General features: G+C 41.9%; 2 protein-coding genes across 13 annotated transcripts in view; one reads left to right on the top strand and one right to left on the bottom strand.

Annotated features, from left to right (window-relative positions):
* Positions 1–9,881, top strand: part of SEMA5B (semaphorin 5B) — a 252,209-nt gene extending 242,328 nt beyond the window's left edge. For 6 of the 12 annotated variants that reach the window (XM_015289990.4, XM_046943776.1, XM_004942927.5 and 3 more), the window contains one exon: positions 3,612–4,159. In XM_015289990.4, coding sequence (XP_015145476.2) covers positions 3,612–3,941 — 330 coding nt within the window. In that variant the 3' untranslated portion in view covers positions 3,942–4,159. The other 6 variants (XM_040704228.2, XM_015289991.4, XM_040704229.1 and 3 more) reach the window with 3 other exon arrangements.
* A 5,908-nt stretch (positions 9,882–15,789) lies between these two features.
* Positions 15,790–26,084, bottom strand: part of DIRC2 (disrupted in renal carcinoma 2) — a 58,122-nt gene continuing 47,827 nt past the window's right edge. Inside the window, exons 8-9 of the mRNA XM_015290001.4 lie at positions 20,652–20,834; positions 15,790–17,750 (exon numbers count right to left, since the gene is read on the bottom strand). Of these exons, the coding sequence (XP_015145487.2) occupies positions 17,635–17,750; positions 20,652–20,834 (299 nt within the window). The 3' untranslated portion in view covers positions 15,790–17,634. The remainder of the gene's footprint in view (positions 17,751–20,651; positions 20,835–26,084) is intronic.

Raw genomic sequence — 26,084 nt, 5'->3', positions numbered from 1 at the left:
ATTCATTTTCTATTATCCCTTTCCAACGTGATCATCTTTCTAGATGTATGATCTGTAGATACCAGCCTAACTACAACAGTCTGTATATTTGTTGATTATATACACCCAACTTTTCCTTTCTTTCTTTTTACCTTTTTAAAGGGGAGAGTGTGATGGGTGGGAAGCAGAGGAGCTGAAATACCACTTAACAAAAGACAGTGAGGGAACTGTTGAACTGGGGAGAAATCTTTGCCCCACTGACTTCATGGGGACTGCTGTGCTGTGTAATTGGTGATAAACCTACAAAACTTTTGGGAAACCTGCTGACTCTTCCCTCACACCACCTCCAAAACACAAAACAGAAATTTGGAGCTCTATGCGAACACTGAGGTCTGCGTGATAAGATTAAGGAAATCTTGACATTGCCTGTCACCCTGTGGGAGCTACGTTCACTAGATGGCCTTTTTTTTTTTTCTTCTGCTATCAGTTGTATGTGTATCAGATGCTTTTTGAAGCTTCCTTTTCACATTACCTTGCTGAAAACAACAGGGAATTCCTTTTAATTGGGCATGGAGAGATCTTTATCTCTTTTCTAAGTCAAGCTTTGAATTTTTCATGATTGTTTATTGAAAATTGAAGCATTTGATCTGTTTATGCGTGTAGGAAATGTTTATACAGCTTGTACACGCAGCTGTAGGATGGGAGTAGTACTGAAAGTCCCATACTGTTACACATGATGATATTTTGATACATCTGGGAGAATGTAAGCAAGTAGGTCAGTGGATTATGACTCAATGATTTGGAGCAGAGGCAGAATTTGGGGGAGTAGTGGCAAGGCTTTGCTGGAGGAAAAGCAACAAATGGAAAATATGAATGATGACTTTGGCTAAAAATATCAGTGGTAGAAGCGGAACAAAATTAAATGTATGCATATGGCCCAATGCAATCAAGTTTAACACATCTGATGCTTAGCTTTACCTTGGGAAAAACAGCCTATGCGTGTATGTCACTGAGTTCCAGAGGAAGAGCAGCACGTGAGGGGATGTAGCAACAAATTTTTTTTTGTTAGAGTGTTTTACTTCTAACTAATTGCTAATATAATAGCAAGAGTTTTAACTGATTTTTTTAATGCATTTTTGTTAATGCTGAAATACTCAGTTTTCTGCTGTGCTTGGCATAGGCATGTAATTCACTTGTAACAAGACTGGACCTTTTGATTAGTTGACAGGTCACATGTTATGTGGAAAGCTGCTGGTGTTTTACATTCTCTTAAAACCATATCCATCTTAGTCCATCTCAAATCCCAGTTTGACAAGGCAGAGCTCCCAGGTTACAGGAAGTTTTTCATATGTTAGTCATCTGGAAGAAGCTGAAGTTGAGCCTGCTTCTGAGCAATCCACTGGGATCTGTTAGTGCATGCTGCTGGCGTATCTTCTGCTAAAAAGTTCCTGAATTGAGGTCAGTGGTGAATAGACCAGAAAAAAAATGAATGATATCAAATATGCCATGATGGCACGGCTCATCCAGGAAGGAAGGAAGCAGGTAAAAATATTCGATTGATGCACGGTGAGTTTCTAGTTGTTCACTGAATGGATCCCTTTTTTCTAACCATCACACACTGGTTTTCACAGTAGCTAAGGTTCTGGTCTCAGTTTTGCAACAACCAGAATCTTCTTTCTTTTGAAGAGATTATGGGACCGAAATGAGAGCCTGAAATCCATTTCTCTCAGTGTTTAAAATACAGCTGTGAATGTCAGCTTAGTTACTGCCAATGCAGATAAATCCCTACAAAGGCAACTTTCCCTTTGGTACAGACAGGTATGGATGGGAGCACTTGTGCGTGCAGCTGAGTGCTTTCATCCCACAGCGACTCCAGCAAGGTCAGCTTGTTGGGAGCCTCTGACCTTGGTGGTGTATCCCACATAGTGCTGGGAGAATACAAAAGGAAAGTTGTTGGCCATCTCTGTGCTGTCACAGTAAGGCCAAGCAGGACGAGAGCCAGGGTTAGAGCTCCAAATGAAATGGCACAGGAACCCACCCAGGGAGATGTAACCGCAGAGCTCCTCTTCTCACACAGTGTGTGCATCAGTATGTGTACACCTCTATAATTCGCTGCTGCCTAATTTCCCTTTGTCAAAATATCAGGCAATTTCTAGGGCCAGAGAATCTAATCACCTATTTATTAAAATGAGACAGACAGTAAGTTTGTCCGGGGAAATGTGCAGGCAGTGCACATTGATCACACTGATTTAGGACTGTACTGCCTATGCAGTTTTTCCAGAGACAAATTCCTTGCAGCTAATTGCATTATAAATTCTCTTAAACCCTTTTCAGAAGGTATTTCCCAAAGATATAAGCCCTCAATAAAAAAATAAAATAACAAAAAAACCCAACAACGAAAACAATAAGAGCAAAGGAAAAGTGGTGAGGTTTTTTTTCCTAATTAAATGTTATACAAAAGTAAGACAAGAGATAAAAAAAAATTGCAAATGGTGTTAATTAAATGCTAAGTGTGCTATAAGGGACTGGTCTTAAACACCGTGGGACTTGCTGGAATTCACACAGATTTTCCAGTTGAAAGCCAAGATGAGTCCTGAGGTTTTTGTTCTCAGGTGGAGATGGTTTGTGCCATCCCAGGTCAGGATTTTGATGCCAGCAAATTTCAGAGTTTGTAATCCTGACGTCTCTTGAGTCTTAACTCTGCCAAAAAGTGAGCCAGTCAAGTCCAGGTCTGCCTTTGGGTGTGTTCAGGGAGCACAGCAGTGGGGATCAGCCTGTCCTCCTGCCGTGGTGGTCTGTGGACATTGGGTTACGCTGCTTGAAGTGGGCATCCTGAGCTAGAGGTGCTGATAGGAATTCTTAGTCACCATGTACAGCAGGGATGAACACTTGTTTGTTTGCTAGAGAGCCGTTCCCCCAAAGACTCAGTGGCAGTACTTAGCAAAATGAGTTTTTGCAGGCAATCTCAATCATTTTTATCAAGCTGGGTCAGAAAACACTGAAGCACAGAGAAGTTAATTGAATTTCCCAAGGAAGCATAGAAAGCAACAGAAAACTGAAACTGGCTTCCTTGTTTGCCAGCCTCCAGCACAAAGCAGCAGACTGTTGCCTACACTATTTTAATATTTCTTTGGGTGACTGGGAGCAAAGCATGACATTTCTTTTCTTCCTTTCTTATCGAAAAGCAGAAATTCTCATTCCTTGGAAGTATTTGTCATTTTGAACATGCTTGTACAAATTCTCTCTTAGCTCATACAAGTGCTGTGCTGTAGGTCCAGGCACAGAAAGATCCCAGTCAGAGCAGGAGGAGGCTGGATCTCCTGCCACAGGAATGCCTTTCCTCTTTAGTCTTACATAAAACGGGGAGGCACAGCTCCAATGGTAGCTGTAGGTGTGAGACTGCTATTGGATTAGAAGATATCTTCTTTTCTTCCTCCTCCTCTCCCCCTCCCCATGCAGTAAAATTGCTTGATTAAATAGAAATTGGGGCTTGAGCTGGGTTGGGTGTGAGCTGTTTGTGGAATGGAGGTGTAGTGATTTTCCCAGAAGTATTGGGGTAGCCAATTAGAACAGAACAGCCATTAGATCCCAGACTGGCCACCTCATTCGACCTCTCCATCTCTCTGCTCCAGACAGGAGATGCGCTCATACCTTCCCTAAACGTGCTGTGCCTCGATCACGAGGATGCTGTAGCAAACAAAGCCTGTGTTGACCCTCAAATCCAAGCAGTGAGTTCCCTACTGTACTGCATGGCAAACATTAAGGATGTGTGTAGGAGCATTGTAGGCCAGAGACAAGAAGTTGAAGCCAGGGACTCGTTGAAAAATGTTGTTAGAAATGTGCGTCAACCAAAGTTGTATACTGTAAAGATGAAGGAGAAAGCTTCATACAATCATTGCTTCTTCCAAAATGGGATTTTATCCTTTTGCATAGGAAAAGCCTGGCATAGCAATGGGTTTTAATCTGGGAATGGGGGGGTGGATGTTGGTGTGAAAAGTAACAGTAATTCTTGCAGAAATCAAAGGGGGAGGAGGGGAGGGGGGGAAAAAACCCTCTACATTTTTACGTTAAAAGGGGCGTTTGTGGTTCTCATTTTTATGCTGTTGTTGACAACACTTGTTTCATGGTTGTTGAAGTATTTTAAGTCATTTTAGTTTTTCCAAAAGTGACCATGATTTGTTACTTATACTGTAGCTGACAGAAGTGACACACTTAATATCGGGGGGTCCAAACCTGGATATCTACCAATGGAGATGGAGATCAGGTAAATGCACACCTGCTCTGCCAAAGAGACAAAGCCGCCATTTGGCAGCTGCTTTGAGAGGGAGCTGCAGGCCGTAACATGAGCGCTTTCAAAGAGATTAGACTGAGCACTACCATTAACCACCAAGGTTCGTGTAGGCCCAGCATGGTTCTGTGTGACGTTGACGTTCAGACAACATGCCGTCCACCAGGAGATGGTGGGACTATAGAGAAGGCTCTGGGTCATGGCCCTAGCAGTAGCTGAGCACAGATCTCTGTGAGGAGACCTGGCCGGAGCTGTGGTCCCCACATGCTGCCCCATAGTGACCTCGAGGTGCTGTCTTACTCTCCCAGCTGGAGGGAAGGCGGTGGTGGCTGCAGCAGAGGCCATGCTGAAGAAGGCAGGTGAGAGGGAGGTGTCTGCAGGTAGAAAGGAGTAACTGCGTCGCACCGTGGCCATGCCTGTCATTCCCTCTTCTCTTTTACAGACACTTAACAAGAACAACTTGATACCAGACGATAGGACCAACTTCTACCCCTTGCAGCAAACCAACGTGTACACAACAACCTACTATCCCAGTACACTGAATAAATATGACTACAGGCCCGAGGCCTCCCCTGGAAGGACCTTTACCAACAGCTGATGATGGACAGATCCTACAGGACTAGATCACTTCCTCTATGAATTTTTTTTATTGATTTTTGTGGACCAAATACTGGCCCAGCCTCTAGATGTAAATATTGTACAGTAGGGTCTTTTTTTTTCCTTTGGTTAATTGTATTTCTTGTAAACAGCACATCTCCTTACAAGGACAAAAATGCGTATGGACCATTCTGCAGAGCTTTCGTGGCTGTTTGGTTGGAGATGGCTCTCACTACTGCAACTGTTTATGGCTGGAAGATCAGCATCGCTGTCCAGGGCCTATGTCAAGGAGCTGGCTGTGGCCGTGCCACCACGCAGCAGTACAAGTGCATGTGGAGTGACAGAGGAGGCAGCCTCCTGGGGCAAGGAGCATCCTTCCTGGGACAGGGGAGCAAAAGGGCACAAGACGACACACAGCACATGGAACAGGCCGAGCGGGACTCCATCATGCCAACAACGTAAAGAATGTTTTCCTTTTCATTTCCTTTTTCAATTTTGATTTTTTTTTTACTGTTTCTCCAAAAAGAAAAAAAAGAAAAAAGAAAAAAAAAGTGACTTCAACAGAATCTTTTCATACTGCAAGAAATAATCGCCGCCGCCTTCTTTGGTAATATGCAATTGAGCTGGTGAGAAACAACACACAAATAAAGTGCATTACCCAAAGAGGCTTTCTAGAATGTTTCCAGTCTTAATTAAAAGAAAATCATACAGGCAGTGAGATACTGAGGAAAGTAAATGTTGGAATAGCATCGGAGACATGAACTTGGAGTGCCTAACAAACAAAGATGTTTATATCACTGGAAAAAAATATGTGATGATTGCTGCACAAGAGCCATAGGCTTTTTTTCTTTCATTCTTTCATTTTGTTTCCAAGACAGTGTTAACTCTTTTTGTTCTAGCTTTGATCCTGATTGTGTCCGCAAGGAAAGACAACATTGGAGGCCATGCTCTTCTTTGTGGGAAATCACCATGCTTTGGGCTAATTTTTACTCTTCTTTTATTGTTGGTTTTTAGTTCGTTTACTTTTCAAAGAGTGAATAATTCTGACTTTGCAGGAGAGAGTGTTTTGTAAGGAACGTTTCCATAGTCTGGCGTGACCCAGAAAGTCTGCTGCACATTCTTATAGCGTCTTCCAGTCAATACTCTATGAAATAGTAACACAGCTGAGTAATGTGCATTGTTTGCCAATATTTCCTTAATTTTTCTGAACAAAACCAACCCAACGAACAACTGCTGCTGCAGCTATTGAAGTTAATTGAGGCAGCAGCATTATTAAACAATATATCCAGCCTTGAAATGTTATTTTGTGTATGTGTGTGACTGTGTCTATGAGAACTGTATTAGTTTAATGCAGAAGCCATGTTGTCTACAGCCAGATGTTTGTCTGACATAATTGTTTGGCAAAAAAGGAAACTTATTGCTGGTGCTTAATGTACAATTACATCAAATGTGTTAGCAACGTGAACAAGTCCACCACTGTTATCATTCAGTGTTTCTAAATATTTATAACGAACTCCTGATGCTAAGGATTTTAGAATGTTCCAATACTGAGCATGAGATAAAAGTACACCCCAAAACGTGCATGAGCTCCACGTGGTCCCGAGCTTGGATTTGTTGTCTGCATCTTACCCGGACGATTGCCATGCCCACGCATGGCTGTCAGCTCGGCTGTGTCCCCAGCTGTTCTTTCTGTCTTTGCTTTCTTTCAGATTTTGCCATAAACCAGCAGTTTCTCAGTGCCATTTCTTTGCAATTGCTCGTTGGAGGTCTGGCCAGGGCCACGTGTTCTGCTCTTTCGTGCAGGTAGCTGGTAGAAAATGAAGAAAGATGCATACAAGTGCATTGCTTTTCCTGCAAGGAGAAGCCAATGTGACTCTGTACGCCCATGTTACAATTGTTTGACCAGAAGGCAAGCATAAAGTAGCCTCCCATTTTTAAATTACTTCTTTTTTGTCTTCAGTTTGCAGTGATTGAAGGCCGTAGGGATATTTGTAATGAAGTGGCGTTATTTGCACTGCTCCGAGGATGCCTTAGGCTCAGTGGTGCCCATCACTTCCAGCAGCTGTTCTTCTGATTTAGCAGCCCACCCCACTTCTGCTCCAGCTTCACCAGGTAAAAGAGAGGGAACCAAACTGCCTGCTCCCCACAAAACACTAGAAATCCTGACTGTAAGTCATTCCAACAAGGGGCTGAATGCACTTATATTGGACTGCCTGGCTGGAATTTCTCAGCTCTTGGTGGAGCGAGTCAGAAGAATATGGGGTTTCCACAGTCATGCTCACTGTTGTGAAATTTGTGCCACCTTTGAGCTTCCCTTTCAGCACTGACACATTCTGCTGTTATTACGCACATCACAGGAGTGCAGCTGGAGTTTAGGGGATGTGAGTGAGTCAAATCTTGCAATTTTTTTTTCATTTTCCATTTTTCCTTTGTGGTTTTTTTTCTTCACTTTAAGCGTTCTTCCGTGCTTGGCTTAACAAATAACACAATTTAAAAGGATTTTTTTTTTCCCCTAAGAAAGCTCCCATGTAGCAGTTGAAGTTACTTAAATGTTCAGCTCACCAAGGTGGGTCATTACAACCACTGCGCTCAGAAGGTGGATATTTTGTCAGCTGCTGGAGGGCAGATGCTCTGAGGGTGGTGCATGTGGTTATCATTTCATTGAGACACTCCTTTCTCACCAGCCTTCCATATGGACCCAGCTCTTTTCACATAATGGGCAGTCACAGCGATGGTCACTCGGCTCCATTCGAGCAGAAAGCAGAAGCCAGGAGAGTGCAGGGAGAAAAAGAGAGAAATCAGAGCACTTATTACTCAATTAATGTTTGCATGAGGGTGCCCTTCTTTAAGGATCATGTTAATGTAATGTAAGGGTTGCATTTTGTTATGAGCTCTCTAACGCGTGGCAGGTTAATGACACAAATATGTGACATTCTTGCTGTCCAGGTAATACAGCAGTTTGATCACCAGATCTGCAGTATCTGTAGCAGGCTGGACTGCTCCTGGCTGTTAAACTGGTTAAGAGTTCCGAAGTCCAGCTTGAAAAACACTGGAAATGCACTTAATTGGGAAGCATTGCTTCCCAAAGAAACCATCTAGCTCTCCTTTTTCTTTCACTTCCAAGAGGAGACCCTAGGGGGTCACAGGATTGGTCTGGAGCCGTTGGTTATGTGCGAGCCCTTGGGGGAGGATTTGGGCATACAGTGCACAAAACACGATGGACAAAAGACAGTGGAAGTCCAATGGCCCAACGTTCAGCAGAAACACCTTTAATGGGGTGTTCCACACCGAAATATGCGAACTGTACAGCTACTGTAGGAGAAGAACATGTAGTGTGCTACCACCACTGTTCCTAATGCCTTACTTGTAGAAAATGAGAGTTTGTTTTTTGAAATCAACAGAGAGCAGGAACGAAGTCCACATCTGATGCAGATAATTTGATGCCTCCAGTGTTAATCTGATGCTGAGTCCACCTGGGGAGGAAATTGCTGTCCACTGAGATTGATTTATTCTTTGTACCAAATGTAGTGGGGGGAGAGTTTTATATATATATAAATATATATATAAAATGTAAATGTAAAGTTTGTGTAACAACTTGCTCTTTTTTTGTAATAGTGTATACATCTATCGGTGGATAGGTACAGTATATATTTATAATATATACACACACACACACACACTATATATATATATATATATATAGCAAAATGCCTGCAGAGGAAACTTAAAATAAGAAAGGCAGTGCTGGTATTCAAATGCCACAGGGACAAACTGAAGGAAAAAGAAAAGTACAAATCTAGTGTCCTTTCCATTAGGGGGTAACAAAATATGCTTTTGGGGAAAATGAAATATAATTTTTTAATTGAAAAGAAAATTGATTTTTCTAGTTAGAAGTGTTGATTCTCCCCTAAATTATTCTGGTTAAGAATGACTGAGTAAAGGATTCTCGTTACTGCTTATATTTTCTGAATAAGCCTCCTGAATCTCTCATGTGCATCACTCTGTTGTTTTTGTAATTATAAGTAGGGAGTAATTGTGCAAAGAAAATTAAAATAGCAAGTAGGAGTAACAAATAATGTACCATTAGAGTAAAGGATATCAACTACTAGAACTGGAACGACGTCATCTTCCGTGTTAAAGAAGTTAGCAATTGCTTTCTGAGTTATTGATCAGCATTACGAGACTTGCCTTACAGGGATGCAAGGAGGTTTAATGCAAAATTTAGGGTCAAGAAACCCTGAATACCAATGGCTTTTGGTTTCAGAGGGCTCCAAATAAGGCTGTGGTGCAGGGGCAGCACCCTATGGCTGGGTGCCCCTTCTGAGCAGGGACTGGACTCATGGGGGATTCTTCCCTTTGAGCCTGTAAGGAGAAAACCAGAGAAGGCTGCAAGGGCAGGTTTGGGCTGGGTGAGCAGACCCACAGGTTTTGGTGCTGTGTGATTGCCTTCAAAAGTGACCAAAAACCCCCTCGTGGGGAACAGGTCCTTGTGGGGTCATCCAGCCTCAACCCTACTGCCCTGAAATCCTCCCTTTGGGCCACTGCTTCTGCTCTGCATCAGCTGCAAACCCACTCCTGCCATGGGAGGTGGGTGCACAGTTTAAGAGCAGCATTTGGCTTTCCAGAGTCCCCATCCTGCTTTGCTTTGAAACCAACCCATTGCGAGAAACACAAACGCCATGAGGCTGCAGCCCCACTCCCACAGAGGCTTCAGGGTGTGTGAAGAGTGAGATGGGGCCAAGTGTGTGATGGAGGTGGGGGCACAACAGGCACAGGGCTGGGGGGGGATGCGATTGGAACTCTTGTCCCAAACAGCAAAACCTGGAGCGTGTCACTGGACTCTGCAGTGGAGGCACATCACCCTTCCTATGCAATTGAACTCGATGGTACTTTAGTATAAAGGTGACCTAGACTGTAATCACTGCCTTTAGACACTGTGAAATTTTTTGGGGTACTCTGTATTTTTATATATTGTACAATGTAAAGAATAATTCAGAAATAAAAGAGAACAACCTGGCGGGCTTGTGGGTTATTTCCCTGCCGTGGGGAGCTGCTTTCTACATGAGGTGCCCAACGGGGGGAGAGCAAAACTCACCCCAAGTGCAGGTGCCAGATGTCTGGACACAGGGAGCAGGGCATGCAGCCCGTTCAAGCTGGGGGTGCTGCAGCTGCTCCTCATCCCCTGCATTGCGCTGCAAAGAGTTCCAGAAATCGGGGGGACACGCTTTGATTGAAGGATGATCATGGCCTCTCACTGCAGGATGTTATAGCTCTGCTTGCATTTATTAATCAAAGTAAAGACCATGAAAAGTGACAGAGTCAGGAACATTTTAGTTTATGTTCCGATGCAGCTCGAGACTTATAGTGAAGTTTTATACAGAAAATTACACCATAATGTCGTAAAAAATAGATTGGATTACTAATAACCTGAAACGTGCTGCACCTGCATACATAATACTTTAATCCTACTAAATCATAAGCTATCATTTGGGTGTTTTCATGTTCTCAAGTGTGCATACAGGAATTTCTTTTCAATGCAGACCATTAAAAAGTAATTGAGAGGCACAAGATCAGTAAAAACAAACTTGCTGTGAATAAGATGATTGATTTTTTTTATCCAGTTACTTTGCAGCAAAACACAGAGGGGGCACTTCTGAATGGTTTTGTTTTGTATCGAGACACCTCTGCACACAATTAGAGCAAAGCAGCACGTCGGAGCCCATTTCCAATTTCCGTGAAATCTGTCTACCGCAACATTTTTTCCTAGGTGCTAATTTGATTCATTAACATAACAGCTTCACTTGCAGCCCTGGCACAGTTTGCTCTCCCACCTTCACTCCACATCCCGGCAGCACCAGTTTACTTTTCAAGTTCTTACCAGTGGAGGAAGCAGGGCTGCTCCACGTTCAGTGTAGGGGCTTCACTTGGAGCAGCAGCTGTAGGATGTCGCAGCACAGGACTGCCTGGGGCTGAGCATGAAGAACGCCAAAGGAGAAAGCAGAAGGTGCTGTGCGCTCCATCTCTATGTGTCCTCCAAACACCCTGCCAGAAATGCTGTGGGGGCAGCAGATCTCACCCCCGATCCCTCTGCATGAATCCCTTTTGCTGTCCCCACCTCCCCCCTCATCAGGGAACACTGCTGGGTGCTTCGTAACTGCTGCAAAACGGGTGAGTAGGGGTGTGTTAGCACCAAATGACACCAATTAGAACCAATTATCAATTACAAACTGTGCCAGACCAACCTGATGTCCTCCTCTGAAGAGGCCCCCAGTCGTGTCTCTGCTTCCTGTGGGGACAGCTGTGGCAGTCCAAGACATCTGTAATGACACTCACAGTGCCTACAGGTCTACGGGATGGCTCCAGGGGGTGCTGGATCTGTCCTGTGCTCCCATATTATCCATCTCCAGCTTCTGGTCAGAGGCCCCCAGCCCACAAGCTCCTTCCTGCACAGCTCCCAGGGCAGCCCATGGGCTTCTCCCTCTCCAGTGTACGTGCAAGACTGCACGCTCTCAAGCACACAGCTCAATTACCAAAGGCTTTGGAGAGTCATTAAAAATACTGTTTTGCTAACAGCTGAAATGCATTTTGACGTGTTTTCTTCAGTTCATTCATAGAACTCCACTCATGTGGAATTGTCACTGCACTCTGCTTAGCAGCCAAGCTTCAGGTTAATCACAGCGAGGCAGCTTTCAGCACTGCCCCACTGCTTCCAAACACCAACCACCACCACAACCACCCCGCCTCACCCCCAGCACTGAGGTCAGGACAGGCAGTGCCCTCCTCCAGTCATCAGACATGGGGAGAACTGCACAGCCCACAGCCATTGCCCACTGCTAGGGGAACTACAGAGTGCTCCGCTTCCCTGCGCCGGGTAATGAACCACCTCCAGCAGCACTGTTTGATATTTCTGTGATGTGAAGCATCGATGGCCACGGAGAAAATCATCCCCATCTCTGCAGTACTTAATTTACTGTCACAAGCAAGCGCTGCGCACAAGAAGCAAAGCACCGATGCACTCTTATTGCTCTGGCAGCAGCCACGTTATTGTTTTTTGCTTTCAACATTTCTTAGCAACAACAAATTTTTCAGAGGGCTCTTCACGGAAATTCTCTTTATGCCGCACCCCATTTACATGCTCACGTTGCTGTCGGCCGCACTTGGAATGGGGCCTCCTCATGCTGTGGGGCGGCCATTTGGCAGATGCCAGTGGCTGGAAAGATTAAATAGAAAGTGGGCAAAGCATCTCCCTGAGCAAGGCCGAGCAGAGAGGGTTTGCCAGCTCACAGGTCTGAGCCGCACCCTGGCCCTGATCCCCCAGCACAGATTGCTGCAGCACCGCGGCGATAAATGCGCCTGGGAGCAGTGTGGCCTCCAGCTCCCATATATAGGCTGGAAAGAGGTTGCTGCTAAGAATAGCTGGGCCCAGCTCCTCCCCACCACCAGGGCTGACAGAGCTCTTCCTGACACTGAGAGGAGGTAAGGCTATTTTAAACTTCTCTGTGGCTGGGATGTTATTGAAGAGCTGGTCCTAGAACGTAAACATGGAACCCAGTTGGGTCTATTTCAATCAGGTGAGGAATAAACACAAGCAAAGGGATGATGAAGGGCGGCCCTTCCAAAAGAGCAAACCAGACAGCTCCCAGCATCCCGAGACAGGGAACCAGAGCCAGAGGGTGCTCTCCGCCCCCAGGGATGGGGCTCAGCCCTTTACACTGAGGATGCTACACTGTGCAGCCTTACCTTCAGTACTTTCCATTAATTTTATAGCAGAAATAAGCGATTCCCTCGGGGTTCTGTATGAATTAATGAACACTGATGGCAGCACAGCTGAGTGACTTCTTTAATGCGCAACAAGCGGTACGGAAAGTGACACGAGCATCACGGCGAGATTCCAGTGTTAAACAGTACAGAGGGTGTGTTACGCTGACAGGTATATGGTGGTTTAAACATTACTTTCTGCAAAATAAAAACATATCACATCAGAATATCACATACGAAAAGGAGGATTTGCCCTAAAATAAAGTTATATCGACTCATTTTTAAGAATTACAGAAGTAAAACGCACAGCAACCTGCAGTGAAGTGGGTCACAGCAGGAGGGCAGCTCAGGGGGGAAGGCCCCAGGGCTCGGGGCAGCACATCCAGCACTTCCCTTCGTCACACCGACCTCTCTGGCTGAGCCCAGCAAACCACTCAGCTGAGCACGAGATGCTCTGAATATACCACGATCCCGAATGGAAGGCAGCAGCCAGCACATCTGTGCAAATATTTGCTTTTTGCTGCTTGTCAAAACTTTGGGCCAAGCTACATTTCCTCCTCTATTTATTAGTTTCATCTGCATTGAAAGACAAACTGTAAAAATTACAAGCAGATTGACAACATCTGATTTTCACTGTGTCTGCTGCCTCTCAGGGAACCCTGGTGAAGCGAGCAGACTCTCAGCTGCCACCTACACCAACTTCACAGCAAGAACAACCGCAGCCCCACATGCATCCAGACAGGAGCACGTGCCACAGCCCGGTGCTTTAGGAACACTGGGAACAGAGACACTACTGCCAAACCCATATACTCGATACAAAACCCATACAGGTGTACCCAAATCTTGCCAAATTATTACCACAATCCATAATTACAACAACAGAAAAAATGAAACGTAAGCCCCACCTGAGTGCTTTTGTTTTTTTTGTTTCTCCTTCAGATGCTAATTAACATCCGAACGTGACCTAACGTAAGAAATGAGGATTAACAATTAAAAATCTGCTGTCAGAGCAGTGCAGGACAGCTAAATCCATTGTGCTCACTGCATAAATCCCCGCTCATATTCCAGTCAATCCTCACGAAAAACAGCACTTCCTTTTCCAGTAACAGCCGATGTATGAATACCAATCCAGTTTATTTATGTTAGTGTCTAAGCAATGCATTACTGTAGGATAAGCCAGAGATTAGTATCTCTCTCAGCACAAAACTTCACGTTCTATGTGGATTTGATCAACTCACACGGTAGGTACTGCAGTGCTGAAAGGCCCTATAGGAACCCCTCCCTCCCACATTACATGCATCAGCCTGTCCCCTCAGAGCTACAGACACAGCATGGGATTTTCCAACCCATGTGAAGATGAACACATCCTGCTCCCACAACTCCTGATCCATCAGATGGTTTGGAATAACTCAGCAGATGCTGTGAACCTGAATCCATACCGCATGTAAGCTCTATCTGCTTGGCTTCTCTAAGTGCAGGAGCTGGGAGCATGGAAGCTCTTCTCCACCATGGTCCCTGCACTGCCACCAACACAGGCGAGCAGGAGGGAACTCAGCAAAGCAAAGGAATCAAAAGGAAATTAATGGGCAAAAGCAGCAAAGAGACAGTAAACAGCAGCATAAGCAGAGCCAGCTCCTACTAAACCCATTAGCAGCATGAAAGCTAGCTATAAAAAAGCCAGCAGAACTGAATTCAGAGTTATTAGTGAGCCAAACAGAAACCCAAGAAGCAGCCCAAAGTATAACTACTTGAAATGAAGATCTGTTAAAGAGAAGAGAATGACTGCTGTGTTCCTTCCCAGCATTTTCAAAATAAAATGTGGACCGTTATATGTATTTTAGGGAGCTCTGCACCGCTGGGTAAAATTGCTCCTCTGGGCCATGAAGAGAAGCAAATGTTATCCAAGAAATAATCCCAAAGCTTCAGTTGGGTTACTAATACAAAATGGACTGCTCCACAGGAAGATGCTGGTCCTGACTTACCCTCATTGGTGACCGTCAGACACCTGAGCAAGCACATTCACAGTCCCCACCTCCTGTTCCAAGCCAGACTTGCTAGTCTAATAAGAGCATAGCACCTGAAGATTGCATGTCTGGAGTGCAGGGTCCTCATCAACTTGAAGTCCTTTGGGTGCCATCCTTTTGTGCACTCAATTTCCGTCAGCTTTCAATCCGATTTCCATGAGATGTGCTGGGAATTCAGGTTGAGGCCTGCAGGCACAGCACAGCTCTCCAACAGGGTCTTCTTGCACTGCTCAGCTCTAGGTAGCAGTTCAGTTTTCTGTGCAGAGGTACTGAGGGCTGTAATTAAGACCACACATTACAGTGCCCAAGACAGATGCACAAATTCCTACCAAAGTTCAGGAGAGCAGTGAGCAATTCGCAGCAAATCAGGAGAACTCTCAACAGGGTTTAAAACAAGACCTTCAGTCTCCCTGACAGTAACAGAGTCTGGATCTGGCAGCACTGACAAATATTTTGAATTGTTCACTGCTTTCTGGAACAGAGGAGGAAGAGGTTATAGTCTGAATGCTGCCTCAGGTGCTCCTCCATCTCAAAATAGTCTGGACAGCAAAAAGATTAGAAACCTCTGTCACTTGGGACAGTGCCTGAACAGTACAATTTTCATCTTAATATAGCTACAGTAAATTGCAGAAGTAGAGCTCTGAAGAGCCATCCACGGGCACAATTCTGCCATGACAATGCAACTCCAATCAAATTCTTGGCAAGCAATCCTACTTTTCAGAGGACAATAGGTAGCAGCAGCTATTGGCTACTGAAACCATTCCAGGCACTGAAATGTAGTAAAAAGAAGTTGGGCAGTTAATACCATCCATCTGAAAAACAACAAAAGGATGATGCCGGTGGTTCTGAATGTGATGGTTAGATTGACTAAGTTAACTCTGCATAGGTTAGCTCCATTGTCTACAAAGAGCCTCTTGCAAGGAAAAAAAAAAGATCATTTAGTAGCCAGGACAGGCAATGGGCTAAGTCAATTTTCTGTTACTTACTGTAGTAAATACATCCATCGCTCAGAAAACATAAAAGCAGCTGCCATGAAACAGCATGCTTTATTTTGCTGCACAAATACACTCCTGAGCTGAAGGTATTAATGGAGTATCCTCTCTGCTAAATAAGAAGAGAATGAATGGATACATGTCAGAAAGGTAGTGCTCAGATCAGGTTTTATTTGAGTGAGTTTACAGTGCCTGTATCACTCAAGAAAGACAGAGAAGAGCCCCACGTAGGAGCAAAGGGCGTTTGATTCAAACTTCTATTGACACAGAACTCTGCACACCAACCTCCTCCAACACGTGCATGTGCTCCGTATTATAAAACAGCTACAGTAGGAAATCATTCACCCCATGAAAAGAAAATTTATGTCACAGACAGCCCATGTATGTATTTTCATTCATGGCAGTGACTGGTTTAGCTACAAACAGTGGCATACTACCATCCAGAGACAGGAGTACTTAAAATAAACCTATGTAAACACATACCCTTATACAACTCATATATATATATATATATATATATGAGTTTTATATATATATATATATATATATATATATAAGATATGTATAAGATATTTATAAGTTATATTTGTGTATACATAGATATAAACATGCAGACACACTCACATACCTAACACAAAGCACAGCACACACATACGGGGAATACTGTAAATGATGATGAACTGAAATATAAGAATAGAATTAAGAAATTATTAGCAAGTTTAAAATTGAGTTAAAAAACTATTCAAAAGTGTCTTCAATATTTATGTTCAAGTAAGGGCCGCTACGACCACAAATTAGTTCTGATAAAAAGAGCTGGCATTATGTTTTCCAAGTTATGCCAGAACTCATGAGTTATTTCTCATTGTCATTTCGCCATCGGGGTACCCCAGCAAACTATAAACATATTTTAGGAAACTGATTTTAAAGACTTGGATTAACAAACAATATTGCTTAGGCACCCTCAATTGTAAACTAATCCTAAAAAAACATGCACACCTTAAGAGTATCAGAAGAGAAAGACCAGGACTCAAACATCCACACCAACAGTACTTAGCGGTGTGAACAGGTCTTCACAGTACAAAAGAACAAAAGGCAGTACTGGAGACAGAGCATGATAAGGTGAAACAGTGGTGGCCTTTAAAACTGCAAAATTTACCAAAAAATGACTCTACAGTAAGCTTCTGAGATACCACAGATGCTGTGTGCCCATACAGAACCATGGTGGTATTTCAGAGGCAGGTGTTGTGCAAGTCAGGCTTCAGTGGCAGATACAGCTATCATTCGGCATATACATGCACCAGGGTGATAAAAACAAACACCTCTAACAACACTGCAAGGATTGTTTTGCTATTTAGTATGGCTAAAAACCCTGGTACCAGTGTCTTGTATCAGAAATCACTTTATTAGAATGTAAATGTAGTGTACAGCACCAAATTATTTTAGCTTAACTGTTTAATGGACACGGTATATAAATGACTGGCAATTTGAAAGACAGATCTTTAAAAAAAGAATTTTCCTCTTTTTTTGTCCTCCTTTCCCTTTTTTTTTTTTTTTTTTTGAGATTATTCACTGTTCCTATTCTGATAGAAGACTCAAAAGTTATCAGTACCCCAGTTCATACAACCTTGAGTTGGTTCACACACACACACACACACACACACACACACACACACTTGTACATCTCACTGCTACGTGAACAGCCTTTAAATAGAGAACCCCAGGTCGGACACTGGAACCTGTACATTGGATATATTCTCCCTGTGCACTTCAGGCATCTTTATGACCACTCAAGTTGCACATTCATCTGCCTGTAATGAATGCAAATTGAGTGCGCTTGAATGTAAGAAACATCCTGTCCCTCACCTTCACTTATAAAGCCACAATTCTATCTTGTATTTTTTTTTTTCCCTCTGGCCAGCTGTGCAAATCCAGGCAGATGTGCAGACTGCAAAAGTCAATACTCAGTCTCTCCCAACCTGTCAGCAGTTCTGTGTTATCAAACAGAGACGACGACATCGAGATAGAGTCTGTCGTAGGATTCCCGGAAGCACAGGATGAGGAGCAGGCTGAGCAGACACGATCCTGGGAGGCACCAGTTGAACCAGGAGAACTCTGGAAAGCAGAAGACAGAACCAATCTTAGTTATTGAACATGCTCCGCGTTTAAGGCTACTAAGACTTCTAATGTTGTCAGTTAGAAACATGGCTGGTGGGTTTGAAGGAAATTGCTGTGTTCTTAACAAAATCTTGACAGCTCCACAATCGATAGATGGTTAACATGGTCTATGGGACTCCTCCATGGACTTCTATATACATATATATAAAACCAATGCCTCCAGCTAATGTTAATGCTTCTTACCCAGCCTGTCAATGCAGAAAGAGGGGAAAAAAAAAAATCTATTCTTGCTAATGGAGAATAAACCACTTCTGAACACTCTACTCATTAGTTCTTTGATTCCTATAGATTGAAAACTAAAACAAATTAAAAGCATAAGAAGCAGTACGATTTGATTTTGAATCAAACTTGCTACGTGGCTAAGGAGGGAAAACTAATTCCAAAAGACAAACCTTGTGAGTAGTGCAATCAATGCAATTTAAAACTAGTTGCACTAACAGCTGCTCAGAAGGCTCTTTTTAGCTGTTAGATGCAACATTCTGCTCCTATGTTCCACATTCAAGAAATCCTATTGCCTGATATTTTACTACTATTTAGCAGTGTCACTTAGAAGTAAGCATGTTTTTATCTTTTTTGAAATTGTTTATTGACTTTTACAGAATCTAAGCTCTCCCTGAGTCTGAGTTAATCATAATCAAGACTTCATCACTGCTACTTTCATAAACCTAAAATTTACATTGCTAAAAGAAAAAGCACAATTTATATTACCAAATGCAAAGGACAAGATGCAAAGCTGGGGAAAGCAACCCCTCAAAACCAGCAACAACCAACAACACCCTCTCCCCAGAACACTCACAGATTTGGCGAGGCAATCAAAACCTTAATAAAGTATTTCTAGGCTTGGAGTAGACTATGTTGTTCGCAGGTAAATGATATGCTGCTATTTTCTGGGATAAGCAATACCCTTCCTTAATTAGGTTAAACGAACTTGTATAACCTGAAAGACCACATTTTCCTCTTGAACCCTTCATGCCTTTTGTGACACAGAATTTGGTACAGCATTGGAGCTTCATGCTAACATATGGATCACACAAAGCTAAAGGCTGATTTGTCCGTGGTTCTCACTTGGAATTCCCTGTAGGAAACCATGTCCAGAAGCTGAGGCTTTTGGTCTCAGAGCACAGCACAAAAAATTAGGCTGAGGTTTCCGAAAGGTTGGAATTTCCCTTCTCAACCAAGTTAGCTGGACCAAAATCTTCAGTGCACTGGAAAGTTTCCCTTGCTCGATTCTTTCACAGCCTTTGCAATGTCACAGTATGAGAAGAAAAAAGAAATAAGAATTTAAACTACTGAAAGATTATTTGGCCTAAAAGCAAGGAGTGAACAAGATAAATTTGACTGAGTTCTGGTTTACCCATAAGCTCCTTAGATGTCATTAGAAGATGCATTTGATTCAAAGGGAAGACAAGTATTTAAGATCGTTATCTAAATTCTAAAGATTTTTTCCATTATCAAAGGAGCCAATAGCATCCACCAGCATTGACTGCCTCCAGCGATCACAAACATCTGCAATTTTGATTATTTCTGTTACTGCATCACTGAGAATGGATCATCTCGAGCACAGACAACTTCTTTTCCCCTCCTTTGGAGAAATAGGGAAAAGATTCCAAGTGTGTGGATACACTAATTGCAGGTTTACTCTTACCTGCTTTTACCGATACCTGCTAGAGAATAAAATGGCCTGAAATATCCTATCCATGAGGGAATAAATTCACTCTAGCATAATTCTTCAGTCAGAGGAAGTTAAGACTATGCAAATATTACAAGAGATTGTGTCCCAATTCCTTGGTTATTAAGCAGTTCAGAACACGTTACACTGAGGAATGTTGGAAATATCCTCAAAATATTCTGTACCATCTTTTCAGCTCAGGTTTAAATGTTGGAAATAATAATGTATGTGAACAGAGTTCACAACAATTAATATTAATCATAAAAGCATTCTTTAAGATGTAAGGAGTAAACATCGTGCTACTGAGGCTGGTGTGGATAGAATCCACTTCTTACAACAATGCAGTTCAGTGAAAGTAAGTATAAAAAAAAATCCTCTCTCTCAATTTTTGTTCACAGAACATAATTCAGAACATAATCATTAACCTACATATAATTACTTGTCAGAAAGATACGCAAGCCACGTTGAAAAGTAGCCCTGCACTGTAACCTTTATAATTTCAAACACATTTCATTCTGAAATTCACCAGTCTCCTCTCAGTTACAAAACAAAACATTTTAAGATGCTCATCCATCTAAGCCACCCACACCAGTTTCTCCAGGAGAAAGCTAGTTGGAAACAACATCAGAGGTTTTATTGAAGTCCAAGTAAACAACATCCACAGCCTTTCCCTCATTCACTAAGCAGCTCATCTTGTCATAGGAGAGTAATAAGAATTTATTATAGTCTATTAAACAGCAAGTTTGAAGCCTGATTATGAATTATGAGGAAGCAAATAATACTCCTGAGATGAGAAAACCTGAAGATGTTGATGAAAATATCAAACACGACACTGTTCTGCCTCACTGGGCCACTGGATTATCTAAAGGAATATTTATCCATGAAAATCTAAATAAAAATTTATAAAAATATGATGACTGTACAATCTTGATGGGTTCTGGTTACAGCAAATTTCAAGTGGAACATGTCTACATACATCTTACAGAAAAGCATTTTGTTTTTATTAACGTGCACGTAGAAAAGAACAATTCAAGTTCTTTTCCCTTGCTACTAAAGGGGATTCAGGCATTTGATTATTAACAGAAATTGTATATGCAAATTCATCCCCTTACTGACAAGGGTATGTCTTCATGGAGAATTACATTTTCAATGTAACTCATATTTCTTACCTGTGTGGTAAAACGTGAGGAAAAACAAAAGCACTCCCATAAACACATTACTCAAAAAGGTGACAACTCCACAGGTAATTCCTTCTGGAACAGGGTAGACTGTTTCCACAAAGAGCTCAAAGAATATTGGTACGCTGCTGTTGAGAAATATGCCCAACAAAATGCAGGATGTGTACAGGGTGGCTGTAAGAGAAACAAAAGCAGCTATTAGTTTCACAGTGGTGTGTTTTTCCCCATATTCAGAGCTGTCACAAACAGTAATATCTGAGCAACTAAAAACACATAGTTATTTTTATCCTCTGTGCATTATAAAGTATATCACATACCACTAGTTTTAGGCTGAAATAGGCATTGTGTTTTTGGGGTTTTTTTTTAAGAGGTTTTTTAATTGTTATTTTTTAATTATTGATGTTTTAAGCAGAACTTGTGAAGAGACATTCTGTGACTCAGAATTCATTTGTAAGAAGCAATAAGCACAGAATTATGAATGCAAACCATCACCTACAGTTTGATTTATCTCTGAAATAAACAGTAACTATTGTCCTATGTACTATTAGAGAAGGGAGCAATTAATGCCCTGAATTGGAAATGGACACAAATTAACCTTTTGACTTAGCTCTGAAGGTCAGGACTAATTTTGCTTCCATTTTACCAATAAATACTAATGATTTAGCAGATAACAAGACGTTAGTATTCATCACAGCCTGAGTGGCAACATGTTGAATCCCATTTGGCTTCAACAGGAAAGGAAGGGCACCCACCGCCTAGAAGGAATGGGACATATTTGATAAGGCAGATATTTCACTACTGTATAGCTTATTTGTCTTGGATGAATATCAGAAGAATACAGATGTTTCTTCAGTACCCTCAAATATTTTACTCCATGATTTCTAACGCTGCCAAATACTTTATTTATGAAAAATAGAAAATCTCAGAAGAACTTAGTACTGAAATAGAAATAAGTTTGCTAAGTTCTGTCTAAGAAACAGGATGACATCTGGACCAACAGCCTAATCTGAGTTACCAGTCAAGAAAATAAGGTGTGAGGTAGAGTGTAGATGGAAAGAGGAAGAGGATAGATCTAGACTAGATATGAGGAAGAAATTCTGTACTGTGATGGTTGGTGAGACAGTGGAACAGGTTGCCCAGCAAGGCTGTGAATGCCCCCTTCCTGGAATCAAGGCCAGGATGGATGCAACTGTGAGCAACCTGGTCTAGAGGGAGGTGTCCCTGCCTACAGCACAGGGTTGGAACTAGGTGATCTTAAAGGTCCCTTCCAACACAAACCATTCTACAATTCCATGATTCTATGGCATAAGAAAACAATTATAAGGCATATAGGTAAGGAAATTAATTTCTCAGGTTTCCACCAAAGTGACAAGATAACATAAAGAGTATTTTTTTCAGATGCAAAAGCATTAAGTCATAGGAAAACTTTCTATAGCATCTTCTCACTACAGTTTGCTACTAAATTCTTATGTTTTTTTTCCCCCCAGTACAGACATCTATGTTTATATAAAGTAGACAATGCATTTTCAGTTTAATTTTGCTTTCTTCTATCTTAGAAAGAGGAGAACTGAAAAGTCTGCTCAGTCTTCCAACTGGAAAGCTGTTAGGAAGCAGGAAACTTCCAGTTTAAAAAAAAAAAAGCCTAACATCACAATTTGTTAAAATATGAAGAATCATGGAAAAGAGATCAAGGCATTAAAAGATACAGCAGAAAGGGTTATCTATCAGATCCTTCATTTGATGTGGTTCGCTCCCAAGGCGCAGAGACATAATGCTTTCTCTACAGAGGATTTGCCTGGACAAGAAAAGGAAGACAGAAGAGGTGATATAGATGGTGTAACTTCAGGACTGCTGGCCCCTCTGCTTTCTTTTTTTTTCCCCCCAGATATACCAGAATGTTCTGGGTCTCAAGAAAAATAAATAAATAAACACAACTTGTGTAAACCTCCAATAAGAGGATGTTAGTGCATATTGCTCTATTGCTCTGTAACTGCTTTCAGATGTACACAGCAAATCTGAATGTGGAATTTAGCTATTGGAAATCTGTGTTGGCTTGAGAAACCAACACAGCAATGAAATGCAAGGAATCTCTAAAGACAAATGAACATCTGCTACTTGTTACCTTCCATTAAAGATACCCATAGATAACTATTTGCAACTTCTAGAAAACATCCAGAACTTTCCCAAAAGAAAAAAAAAAAGCCAACAAAAGCACGTAATTGCAAAGAGGATTTCCATATTCTAACATCACACAGTGGAAATAGTCATCAAGCTGCTGGCTGTTACAATGAGCACCACCAGAAGTGGGGCTGCTCACAGCATCTTTGCAGCATGACTGATGTTCCCTCTCGAATCCCAGCAGGCAGACCAGGGAGACAGCATGCCTCCAAACTGAGGGGATCTCCAGACGTTTCCTTCACACACTAAGCAGCTCACACCTAACATTCCTGCTCAAGGGCAACAAGGCACTGTAGCAGGGAGAATACCACCTATTCATGGTGACCATTTCCTTCCTACTGCAGTGACCTTGCGCCAAATGAACATAACTACCAGGATTTTATACTGCAGGAGAACAGCTGCTGAAGTTACAGGAAATGCTTTTTCGATTAAGACAATCTCGATGACAGTCCATGGAAATGAATATAAGGATATGAAAGCACTGACAACTTTATTAAATAAATAAATAAATAAAAATGATTTGCCAAGAAGCTAGTGTTATGCTCTAAATTCTATTAAAGACAAACAACTAGCATGCACATGCTTGGACGGAAGCATACTCTGGGGAACTGTGTCACACTATTGGTATGAAAGTGCACCTGAGATAGTGGCAGCTGCGGGCATCCATGAATAACAGAACTGGGCTGGGTTTCTTTAAGCTACTTCCATTAATGTCACATTGTAAAGATCAGGGCAGCTATTTCACACACCAATCGCTGCAAAGCAGAACAGGAAAAGCAACATGCCCACCCAAGTACAGCTGCTTTAGAGAACTGGCCTGGAGCTACCCTGGCTGGAGCCACCAATGCCCTTCAGCCATGCAATATTCCTGCTTGAGGTGCAATGCAGGAAGAAAGCAAGGAACAAAGTGAGTCATGATAATGTCACTACAGATGTTACCAGTTAGATTAAGTGAGGCAGTGATTTGGGACTGATGTTGCCACAGTGGCTTATCACAAAAAAGAGAAAGCTGTAAGTAATCAGGTTCCATTCCAGCTTCCTATCTACTGCAAGTCGTTAGCTACAGGAAGATAAATTAATGTCTGTATCCCAGAAACAGACTTTATTTCCTCCCAGCTACCCGCTGTCGCAAGAGCTTGCACTAGAAACAAGTAAATTAGGAGTTAGAACACGGAAAGGATTTAAATGACAGCGTCCACTTGTTTGTTCCTGGATGAGCTCGCAACACAGCACAAAGTGTCTTGCATTTCTCTCTCAGACATTCAGTCAAATTCCCAGAACTTCCCAGGATGTCCTGAAATGCGTTCACAAATTTCATTTTAAAATACACCATCACTAATCTACAACTGCAGAGCCCAATCCAAAACTCAATTAAATTAATGGAAGGATCTCCACCAGTCTAAATGGTTCTTATCATCCTGTTGGCACATACAACTTGGATGATTTCCAATGAACAATATGAAACATTACCATTTCATTTTTTAAAGAAGTATTTTGCAGATACATTTACTACAGAAACGCAGGCACTAACGCAGTATTGAGTACAAAGAAGCATCTTCTTCCAAAGTCCTTTGACAGAACTCTTCAATACTGTACATTTTGCAATATTTCTCAGGCAAACTGAGACAAGACTCGCACAAACTTCATATAGATAAACAGGAAAGTAAATACAACTTAACATTCCTCATGGGCATAGCATACAATTTAAAGTGAAGCCTACAGAGATCTAGGGCATTTTGTTATTGTTGGTTATAATAGCATCCCAAATGCCAAATGAAAAGATAATGCCTTATGCGGATGAATACTTCGTGGACTGCAGTACTTTCACAAGAGAGCTAAACAAGTCAAAGTTAGTTCCTATCAAACTCCCTCAAGTCTCTTAAAGTAGAGAGAAACTTCTCTATAACTTAATCCTTGCTATAGGCAACGTTAAGAACAGTCGTTGAAGAAGTTGCCTTCAATTTTTTCCATGAGACTGCCCCAAGGTAGGACATCAATTTTTACCATAAATCACTTATAGGAACAATACCATAAAGAGAAAACAAAACAAAACAAAACCAGTAGAAGGATGTCTCTATACTCTGTATTTATAACATCAATATGCCTCATTGCATAAATCTGTATTCCGGCATGTGCTGATCAAATTCTTATCTCATGATATAGCTATAAAAGTAAACAAAAATTTGACCAAATTGCATTTGTTCAATATACTTCCTGAGAGAAAAGCAAGTAGAACTTACTTGGAAAGCAGAGTATTCACTTTATTAAAAAAACAGAAGAAATTGGTGAGTGATCTTCACCCCCCTCCCCCCATCAGGAATACCAAGGTCATTACTGCAAACTTAGAGTTGGAAAAGTACAACAGGAGGGGGAGTAATAAGACCTACCAAGAGACCTACCCACAGCCATAAGCAACAGGCGAATGCTGAAGCTAGAAATAAAAAACAAACCTCAGTTTCCATGTTTTCAGGCCTATTTTATCATTTGAGGCAGCATGGCTTAGTAGGTCTTGTTTATAGTGAAGAAATTAAAGTCAAATAATGAAACAATCAGTATTACATAACTAATATTCCTCTTTTTCAATACTGTGCTTCGCAGATGAGGATCGGAAGACAGATGTGTTTATAATGTTCGATCTGCTGAATCTGAAAAATAATGCTTAGACTGCTTAACCTAAATACAGTAATCAACTCATGGAGTTGCCACAGTATTCAGAGTATCTGCCAAGCAGCACCACTAAAGATTCTGTAAAGCAGAATTCTGCTGAATGTGCTCATAAATATTAGAATATTCTTGATATGCTAGGCTGAAAACATTCCATCTGAGCTGCAAGCAACCAGCACCGCATATCAATTTTTAGAAAATGCTAGCATTTGTATCCAGAGATACTACCAGCTACGCAAAGTGACAAGATACTGAAACTGGCATTACAATGCGTTACACAATTATTTGGGGTCAAAGCCTCCCTTTGTACATAAATTCACATAATGAAGTTCAGTACAAAGCAAACTAACAATGGGCTTGGCACAGAGAAAGAGAGATCAGCAGCTGCATTGGGAATTCAACGGAGAAAACTATTTTAATACCCAGTGTCTATGCAAACGGTCTTTGAAACGAGCTGAAAAATGCAAATAATATACATGAAAATTTCTTAAAAGAAAATTCAATCTTGCTTAAAACAAAAACTAATTTCAGAACGAAGGATTTTTAAGAGCTATGATTAGCTGATGAGAGGTGTTTGAGATA

This window comes from Gallus gallus, chromosome 7, assembly GCF_016699485.2.
Source record: "Gallus gallus isolate bGalGal1 chromosome 7, bGalGal1.mat.broiler.GRCg7b, whole genome shotgun sequence".
NCBI lineage: Eukaryota > Metazoa > Chordata > Aves > Galliformes > Phasianidae > Gallus > Gallus gallus.
The sequence above is the reverse complement of the archived record's forward strand: the minus strand, read 5'-3'. Positions and strand labels throughout refer to the sequence as shown.